General features: G+C 37.1%; 1 protein-coding gene across 1 annotated transcript; it reads right to left on the bottom strand.

Moving 5' to 3' along the window:
• Positions 1-312: 312 nt before the first annotated feature.
• Positions 313-7,854, bottom strand: LOC115265015 (uncharacterized). Its single transcript, XM_029869215.2, has 2 exons — positions 7,313-7,854; positions 313-2,438 (listed from the first exon to the last, which is right to left on the bottom strand). The coding sequence occupies exon 2, from the start codon at positions 2,136-2,138 to the stop codon at positions 612-614; it is 1,527 nt and encodes a 508-aa protein (XP_029725075.2). The 5' UTR covers positions 2,139-2,438; positions 7,313-7,854; the 3' UTR covers positions 313-611.
• Positions 7,855-10,386: the final 2,532 nt, after the last annotated feature.

Genomic DNA, 10,386 nt, shown 5'->3' with positions numbered 1-10,386 from the left:
TCTAGGTATTACACCATGTAGTGGACTCCATATAGTCCACCTTCTGTAATTCCTCCACGAAATATTCCTTGGTGTTTCTCTAGAATTTCTGCAGGAAATTCTCAAGAGGTTCTTCTCAAAGTACCTCCAGGAGTTTCTTCAGAAGTCCTCAAGTGATTGCTTCATGATTTCAATTAGGGTTTCCAGCGATATTTTCAGAAAATTTTTCGGCATTCTTTTAAAAAAAATCTAACTTTCAGTCTTTGATTTATTGCTTGGCATATAAAAATCAGATGGAGTTCACATTCAGAGTTTTAAAAAAACATTACTCTTCACTATTCTTTTATTTATAGGCTAATTATTACATTTGTAAACACTTTTAAGCCACTAAATTGATAATTACACCTGCACTGCACTTGTACGTTCACCTACTGTCTCTGCTAAAGGTAAAAAGAGAGCGATCGGACGATCGATCGGATATTTATTAACTAAAGGTGCTGACGGGACATTCCGTTGGTGGCGATGGGCTTCGCCCGGGTGGCGCGACCGATTACTGCTGACGTAGCTGGTACTCTTCATTGTGGTTGGCCTAGTTCACCACATAATTCCTCCGGGGGTGAAAAAGCATGTCCTCATGCGTTTGTATTATCAACGACTGATTGTTCTGGTTCCGTGTGTTTGGCTACTGCTTTCTCGTTGTTCTTCTTCTTCTTGATTTTGTTTAAGATACCCATAGTGAGGTGGCTAAAATAGAAATAAGCAAACACAATTATGGTTATAGTTACCAGCGTGGAGATTGTGATTCCACTGAGTAAGCTCCAATTCCAAATTTCGTTTCTAGATTGTTGTAGATAAATGTGCTGGATCTGCTTTCGGTTCTTCAGTGTTCTGTTGTCTAAGGATTCCAAAGTGTTTTCTGAAAATTTGCGGTTGATTGCGATATTGTATGTTGCTCCATCAAGGACTGGTGTTTTGGTAATGATTTCTTTTGATGTAAATTTTTGTTTCTCGAACAAAATACTGCAGTTTGAAAATGTTATAAGAAAGTTTCCGTTCATTGTTCTATTGTCAGGTCCACAATTTGACATCATCATTTGGTTCTTTGCGTTTGTGATAAGCAAAAGGTTATCCGCTATGTAGTCGGCTGTGGTGGAATATTCTTGTTGTGCTTCGCAATGACTTGAAGTTCCCATTACCATAGGGTAGATGCAATCATCAGCAAATTTGTTGATGTACGAGTGTTGTTGTACGTACTTTTCTGGATGTGTAGTTGTGTAAAGTATCATTTTGTGCTGGATTAGATACTTGGGATAAGCCTTGATGATAGAATTGTTGTGATTTAATGGGAATATTTGAATTATTTTCGATTCTTCTTTCTGTAGTTCGGGTACTTTCAAAATGTAGAGAAGCGTTTCCTTATTAACTGCTATTTTAGGGGTAACGAACAAGATTGCCTCGTCTGGTAGGTCAATGTTTACTCCTTGATCTTCCAAAATGTTTTTGATGATTGTTATTTCGCGGGTGGAGAGAATTTTGTTACTGGTAACAGATACCTTGGACAGCGATATTGCCTCTTGAATTTCTTCTAATATTTTGTTGATGGTGTCGATGTTGATTATTGTCGATAGCGTATCGATTTCGTTCAGAATTAGCTTGTTTGCTTGGTTGATTTCTATCATTTTCCGCATCTCATTGGTAAGGGCTCTTACTCTTTGTCCCAATTGTTCGTTGAATTGAAATTGTAAATTGTTGCTTTTGATTAAGTCGTTCATTGTGCTATTGATGATTTTAAGGTCATGCGCGTCGGGGCTACCTCCAATCCACTTCCAAGTAGAACCGATGATATCTAAGCTTCTTGTGTAACGAGTGTTAGGCCTGATTTGATTGAAATTTGAGTAAAGATTTTTGATTTTATGTTTTACAATATTTGCAAGAGGATTGTCAATGTTTTTATAAGCAAGGTTGGTTAACATGTTGATTGTCGTTTCTAAATCTGTTATATTGATTTCATGGATTATTCGAAAATTACCTATTTGAATTTTACATGGATATTTGTTCAAAATAAGAATTGGTTGGTCATTCAGGTTCAAAATTTGTAAATTTTGTGCTTGGATTACTGATGCAACTAGTATTGTTGAAAGGAAAGAAAATTTTATCATTTTGAATTTGATTTGATGGTTTGATTTACGTGAATGTGTAGGATTTAAAGTATTCTGTTATTCTATCTAGTGCTAGTCCCTATGCAGTGCAGTTACTAAGGGGTAACCTAATTAAGACTAAGTTTCTTTCTTGTATTCCGCTTCCTTTCCCCGTGGTTCGTCTCTTGTCTGTTTGGTTGGGATTTGGTTGTATGGTGAACTCTAAAAATATAAGAATCTTTAAGTATTCGTGGTTAAGGTTGAAAGTGATATCCACGACGGTGTTTATCCGGGTTGTATGGGTTTGAGTCAATGGGTTTTCTGAAATTTAAAGTGGAATATGGATTATTATGTGAACTGTTATTGTTTCTTTAGTCTTTTTATTTTATTCTTATTTCTTTTAGTATTTCTAGGGATTCTGACGGTTCTCTCCTTATTTTCTAAGCATTTGGAAGTGTTGAATCTAGGATCCAGCTTCTTCCTTGTTCCTCGTTTAATAAAAATGGTTTGTCCTTCTTTAATTTCAGGAGGGTCTTCTTTTTCATTGTTGTATCTTTCCATTTTCTTCTGTGCTTTCTTTAGATTTTCTACAACTTTTGTGAATATTCTGTGTGCGTTATTGTCAATTTCTGCAAGGTTGGCTGCGTCCAGCCTGTTAAATATAATTTCGTTTGGGGTAAAGCCCGTAGCCGAGTGTACCGTGTTATTATAGAGGGCTATTACAATTCCCAGTATTTGCTCAGAACTGTTGTTTGGAAATTTGTGTTTGTTCGTATTGAACATTTCTATCAAGGTGCTATGTGTCTTCTCAATTTGTCCGTTGGATTCCGATGATGAAGCAAACTCCATTTGTGTACCCAAATTGGCTAGGTATTCTGCCATTTGAATACTTGTGAACGCAGCTTCATGGTCGCAAACTATGGTTCTTGGAATAGCAAAGTTTGAAAAATATTGGCTTAGGGCATTCTGAATATCGAAGGTGTTCCTTGTTTCAATTTTTATTGCTTGTAAATGCTTCGAAAAGGCACAAATAATTGTTAAATAATTGTTTTTATCCATTCCAAAGATATCAATATGTACTCTGTGGAATGGTGCGGTTTCTATAGGTCTTGGAGAGATTTTAATATTATAGGGTTTCCTATCATATTTATGCGCGGAGCATATTTGACAGGCATTATTGAACTGTCTTATCTTCTTCACCATCTCTGGGAAAAAGTAAGATCTCTTAATCTGTTGCTCAACCTCTTGGATACCTCTGTGAGCCCTATCGTGTTCTTGCCTGATGATGTTGTCTTGACGTTCTGTTGTAACAACATCTTCTACAATGTTTTGAGTAATTACTAGATGGGCATGAGTAAAGTGGCTCCTGTAAGACTCTTGTATCATGTTAAGTAAGTTCTCAGGTGAATGGATGGCTGTTTGTCTACCATTCCAGTACCTTCTAAGATAATCTGTTATTTTTTCCGGTGTGAAGTTTGTATCGCAAATGACCGTGCGTCTATACCCTGGAAAAGGGTTGGTCGTTAGGACTGAATCGACCAAATCTACTCTGAAAATGATTTGGTTACGATAGTTGTTGACCGGTCTTTCAGTGAAATGGATAAAATATTCATCTGAGCTAGATGCTGAATGGACTGTGTCTGCATCTGTCGGTTCGGCAACTTCGTTTGCGTTCATTTCAACTTTTCTGCTGAGTGCATCAGCCACGACATTTGTTTTTCCAGTTTTATAAACTACTGTGTAGTCGTAATTTTCGAGTTCTAATCGCCATCTAATAAGCTTTCCGTTTTTGTTCGCATTTTTAATGAACACTAATGGTTTGTGGTCAGTGACGAGCGTAAATTTTTGGCCATAGAGATATGGTTTGAATTTTTCAATGGCCCATATTATTGCTAAGGCTTCTTTCTCTGTAGTCGAATAATTAACTTCATGCTTGTTTAAAGTTCTCGAGGCGAATGCTACAGGTTGATCCTTATTTTCGTTTATTTGAGATAGTACTGCTCCCAGCGCATAATTAGATGCATCTGTAGTGAGTACAAATGGTTTTGAGTAATCTGGGTATGCCAGTATAGGGTCTGAAATCAGCATACTTTTGCACTTATCGAAAGATTTCTTAAATTCTGGATCATTAGTATCCACTTTTATGTCCTTTTTCAGATATTTTGTCATGGGCTTTGTCAATTTTGCATAGTCCCGTATGAATTTCCGGTAATAACCAACTAATCCGAGGAACTGTTTAATTTGTTTCTCTGTAGTTGGCAGTTTCCAAGTTTGAATTTCCTTTATTTTTTCGGGGTTCGGTTTAACTCCATGCGGGGTAATTATATGCCCAAGAAATTCACAGTTTTTCTTTAAGAATTCGCATTTGTCAAGTTGAATCTTGAGATTTGCGTTTTCTAATTTTTCTAATACTTTTCCCAAGTTAATGATGTGCTCGTTCAATGATTTACCGAACACTATTACGTCATCCAAATAGACATAGCAAACTGTTCCAATTAGATCACCAAGAATGGAATTCATGGCTCTTTGAAAAGTTGCTGGTGCGTTTTTTAGACCGAATGGCATTCTTAAAAACTCATAGTGCCCAAGGTCCGTACTAAACGCAGTTTTCTGTCTAGAATTTTGGTCCATCTCAATTTGGTGGAACCCTGATTTTAGGTCAAGGGTCGTAAAATATGTAGATTTCCCCAGGTTATCTAAGATATCCTCTATTTGGGGGATTGGAAATTTATCATCGACTGTAACTTCGTTAAGTTTTCTATAGTCGATTACTACGCGATATTTCTTTTTTCCAGAGGCGTCCGATTTTTTCGGCACTACCCATATTGGTGCATTCCAAGGAGAGTCTGAATGTGTGATTATGCCGTTCTCTAACATATCCTCAATTTGATCTTTGACGGTTTGTTTGTGGGCATGTGGGTATCTATAAGTTTTAGTATATATTGGTTTTTCGTGGGAGGTATGTATTTTATGTTTAATTTTGGTTGTAGATGTTAACTTTTCGTTTTCTTTAAGAATCACATTTTTATGCTTGTGAATCAATTCCATTAGGGATTGTTTTTCAAGTATAGATAGGTGATTCGTTCGAATCAAGTATTCAAAATTATCTGCATGTTCGATTGGGGGTAGTTTTTCGTGAGCGAAGAAGTTTTTTGTTTCAAAATTATTGACTTGTATTTTAATGGTGTTTTTTGGAAGCTTGGGAGGATCCTTGCCATTGGTCCTTACTAAAAATGATGTGCGATTGTTTTGAGCCTTATAAATTCCGGGTTCAATAAGAATGTTTTTATACAACTTAGTGGGTTTTTGTACTAACCAGTCGCCATTATTGTTTGTTTTAAGGGTAACGATATGATTAAAGATTTTCTCTTTTTTTATATAGTGTTTGAAGAACGGAATGGGATGGTTGTCGAAAACAATTGTTTTCTTGTCATAGTTTATCTCAGCTTTATGTTTAGATAAGGATTCTGATCCAATCAAGCCGTCGAATGATGGGTGGAAGTCAAGTTCGAAAAAGGTTAATTCTGGAAGTTCGGGGCCGAGTAGCTTAATCTTTCCTTTGGATGATATTGAATGTGTCCCTCTAATGTTTTTAGAATGTATGCCCTCTAGTTTGGATGTATGTTTTAGTATGCCGGGTCGCAGAAGGTTTTTATTAGCGCCAGTGTCTATCAGAATTCTAAGAATTCGATTCTCTGGGGTTTTAATTTTGAGAAACGGTAGAAAATCATGTTCTACGTGTCCGAGTCTGACTCGTCCAGAACGCAAAAATTTGTGTCTTGGATTTCTGTTTCATCCTCTTCGCCATCCGAGTGTGTTTCTTGATTATTTAATGTAAGGCGACTGCGCGTTGAACCTACTTCCATGGGTTCTGATTTGACGTTGTTTTTATCATATCTCGTCTTGTTTTGGGTATCGATAGGTTTTTTGAAGCCTTGTTTCTGTTCGTTAGGTTTTGGCACATTTATATCCTTTCGGGTTGGATGGTGCAGAGTCATTTCTCTATTCGTTTCGTTTGATGTGAACTTGCAAATAAAAGCGTAAGCGTTTTCTATGTTGTTGGGTTTGGCCGCTTGTACGTAGCCGAAATAAGGTTTTTGAAGCCCGCTAACATATGCTGCCAAGCTATACTCGTCAATAAAATCATTGACCGCCTCCCAATGGTCGTTATACTTGGGGTTTTGTTTAGCTAGCGCTTTAATACTGTGCACCAGCTGTTTTGTTTTTTGGTAGTGTTTACTTACACTGCCGTCCATTTTGTTATGCCATAGTTGGCAATTATAAGTGGACAAATCTTGTTTGTCGCCCAGTGCCGCTATTAATATTTCCTTTATTTCTTCAAAGGTGTTAGGGTTACCATTCGTGCACAGTACATCTTTGGCGTATCCTTCAATTTTGTTGCTTACGGCGGTTAAATAAATTTGGTATATCTCTGGAGAGACGAGAGGTTCAAAATTTTTCAAAGTTTTCTCGGCTGTGTCCAGCCACCAATACAACTGTTTTTTATTACCGTTAAATGTGGGTAAAATTTTTAATGGGTCGGGTATCCTAAATGGGTCGCCCATCACTGTTCTTGTGTTACCGTTATCGCGAGAGCCGCCGGTATGGCTCGATGCATCGTTTTGCATTTGCGTATCGTATTGCATCTGCTTCGCGGTAAGGGAGTTTATTGCTTCCATCATAGCCTGCATTTGCCGGGCCATGGCTTCTAAAGCGTTCTGCTCCGTCATATTCAGCGATGTGATAGGGATTGACAGGTCTTTAATCGGCACGTGAGAATATTCCTCTGACCTAACACTGTCGTCCGAATCTGAGCTACTATCGATATCTGGTCGAAAGAGCTCTCGCGTTCGTTTCAGGGCAGTTTTAATTTTTGGCATTAATTGCCGTAGGGGATAAGACTTGGCTCAATTCCTATCTGGTAGTAAATTGAGTTGCAACGAACGAATCGCCTATCTGGTAGTGCGATTTGTCGTAAAGAATGTGCGCCTATCTGGTAGTACGCGGTAGAGGCAGAGAAGGGGGAGAGAAGCTTGGCTTGGTTCCTATCTGGTAGTAAACCAAGTTGCGGCAAAGAAGTCGTCTATCTGGTAGTGCGATTTCTTTGTAGAGGTTATGCGCCTATCTGGTAGTACGCTAATCTCCTCGCAAGTAACTTTTTGAGGGAGTGGGAAAGAAAGAAAAAAATTACTTACGGTTTCAGTCGTGTCCGTTGGTTCGCGGTTGACGACGCTGGTGCTCCAGATGATTAGCGACGGGGGATCCACAACTCTGGTGACGGCTACGCCTTCAGTCACTGATGTTTCGAATTAAATTCTCCACGGGATCACTTTGCGGGAGGTTATTAGTCTTCCGTTACCACTGTTATTTCGCTAAAACACTCAACCGTTTCCGGACGGCTGCGCCAAAAATCAGATGGAGTTCACATTCAGAGTTTTAAAAAAACATTACTCTTCACTATTCTTTTATTTATAGGCTAATTATTACATTTGTAAACACTTTTAAGCCACTAAATTGATAATTACACCTGCACTGCACTTGTACGTTCACCTACTGTCTCTGCTAAAGGTAAAAAGAGAGCGATCGGACGATCGATCGGATATTTATTAACTAAAGGTGCTGACGGGACATTCCGTTGGTGGCGATGGGCTTCGCCCGGGTGGCGCGACCGATTACTGCTGACGTAGCTGGTACTCTTCATTGTGGTTGGCCTAGTTCACCACATAATTATATATCTAGGACTTTTTCAAGATACCTGTTGAGGATTATTCAGTTCTTTTAGGTAGTCATTCGAAGATTCCTTTCAAATATTATGATTCATCAGAAATTTCCGCTGTAATTCTTGCAAGAATTTATCTAGAATTTTTATTGTTTAAATTGCCAGGGGATTTTGTCCACCAATTAAATTGAACAAGATTGTTTTTTCTAAGAATTTCTCTAGAAGTATTTTCAGAAGTTTTTCTAGGGATTCCATCAGAAAATCCTCCAGAGATGACTTCAAAAATTTAATACAAATTTTTTTTCAAGAATTTCTCTACAAAATTTATCTACAATTTCAGCAAGAATTCCTGCAAAGTTTTTTCATATTTTTTCAGAAATGCCTCAGGTTTCCAAGGTTTCATTAAAGAACATCAATTGTTTAATCTGTCACGAAAAAAATCAATAATTTATTTTAGGAATCTCCAAAAGTTACTCCAAGGGTTCTTCTAGGGATTCCTTAAGAAATTCCTTCATGGATTTCTAAGAAAAATCGTCCAGGTATTTGTTATGCAATATCTGGAATAACTTGCAAAAAAATCCCTTGAAGGAATATCTGAAATAATTCCTGGAGGTATCTCTGGTAGAATCCCAAGAGAAATTTCTGACGGAATCTCAGCAGCAAATTCAAAACGACTCCATGTAGGAATTTCTGCAGCAAACCTTGAAAGAATTTCCGCAGAAATGTGTGGACAATTTTCGAAGGAAATGCTCAAGAAATTTTTGAAAAAAAAAATAATCATGGAAGAATTTTTGAAAAATCCCTTTAAAAATCCTGAAAAAACATGAAAAACTGAGCTTATGGACATATTTCTGAAGGAATTCTTGGACAAATTTCAAAAGGAATCCGTGCAGAAATTTGTTAAAGAACTCCCGAAGGAATTTTCGGAAAAAAAATCTCCTGTTGAATCCCTGAGAGAAAATCTTGAAGAAATTCTAAGAGAAACATGTGGACAAACTTCTTGGAAAACCCATGGTGGAATTCGTAGAAGGAAATTCTTGGAGGATTTCGTGAAAGTTTTTCTGGAGTAAACAAATTTATGAAGGAAGTTCTGTAGGAATTCACCTATAAAAACTTCTGCAAAGATTCCAGTGAAAATCTCCTGGGAAATTTCTTACTGAATTCCTGTGGAAATTCCAATGAAACATTTCTGAGTTTCTGAAAGAATTTATTAAAAAAAAACATTTACGAAGAGGTACCTTTGGAGGACATCCCAGAGAAATGTTTGGGGAAATACTTGCAGAAATACCTGGAGGCATCTTTGGAGAAACTCCTGCTTAAATCCATGAAAATAGTAATGTCAGAATCTTAGGAGGAATTCCCGCAAGATTTCCTGATAAACTCGTAAACTAAACCCGGGGAACATTTTCGTTTGAATTTTCAATGGAATCCATGGGAAAATTGCTGAAGAAATCACTGGGGCTGTTTGTGGACGATTTCCTGAAGAATCTTTGGAAGACTTTCTGAAATAATCCCTAGAAGAATTTCTGAAGGAATCCCTAACGAAATTTCAGGAGAAATCCATGGAAAGCTTCGTAAAAAAATTTTTTTTAGGAAATGAATTTCTGAAGTCGTTAAGTTATATCTGAGGGAAGCCCTGGAAAAAATTGTGAAAGAATTCCTGAATCCCAGAAAATTTCTGAAGAAATCACTGGCTTGCTTCTGATTTTCTGAAACAAATCATGGAAGATTTCAGGAACACATTGTTAGAGTAATTTCTATAAAAAAAAATCCATACAGCGATTTTAGAAGACATCCATAGAAGATTTTTCAAAGGAAACCTTAGAGAAATTTATGGAGAATCTCTGAGGAAAGTTCTGAAGGAATCTTTGGAAAAATTTCCGAAAGAATTTCTATGAGAACTTCTGAAGAAAACTTTGGAGAAAATTCCAATAAGTCCCTGGAAGATTGTCTCAAAGAAACCCAGTAAGATCAACTGAAGGAAACTCTGAAAGAATCTTGGAAGATTTTCTTTCGAGAATTAATCCTTGGAGAAACTTGTTGTGATAGTTCCAAAAGAAATTTTCGGAGAATCCTTTAGAAGATTTTCTTAAGAAACTTTCGGAGGTAATTTATTGAAGACTGTCTTAAAAGCTCTTAAATATTTTTCTGTAGGAATCCGTTGAAGATGTTCTATAATTAACCGGAGGTATTTCTTAAAAAAAAAATAACCCTAATGAAATCACCGTAGTGATTCCTAAAAATATGCCTGAAAAGCTGAAAGCAATTTGTAAGTAAATTATCAAAGGAATTTGCTGGAGGTACTCTCATAGGTACTGCCGGAGAAATTTCGAAAAAAAATGAGGAAATTATTTCTTTAGTGGGGGAAGTTTTTAACGACAGTCCTGGAGTTCCAATAGAATTGTGAAATAAGTTTTAAAAATTCCCGAAAAAAATCAGAGGTGTAATAAGTCTTCTATTGCATCACGTTGGGACAAGCTCGTTGACATAGTGTAAAGTTTGGGTAAAAATGACTCTTGTGCAAAAGAAGGGTTAAGGTAATTTCCGCAG

The sequence above is a fragment of the Aedes albopictus genome, chromosome 1 (assembly GCF_035046485.1).
Source record: "Aedes albopictus strain Foshan chromosome 1, AalbF5, whole genome shotgun sequence".
Lineage (NCBI taxonomy): Eukaryota > Metazoa > Arthropoda > Insecta > Diptera > Culicidae > Aedes > Aedes albopictus.
Note: the sequence above shows the minus strand (reverse complement) of the source record. Positions and strands in the feature narration are given on the sequence as shown.

Excerpts from the sequence above, each read along its gene's own strand:
- LOC115265015 (XM_029869215.2), bottom strand. The coding sequence starts at position 2,138 with ATGATAAAATTTTCTTTCCTTTCAACAATACTAGTTGCATCAGTAATC.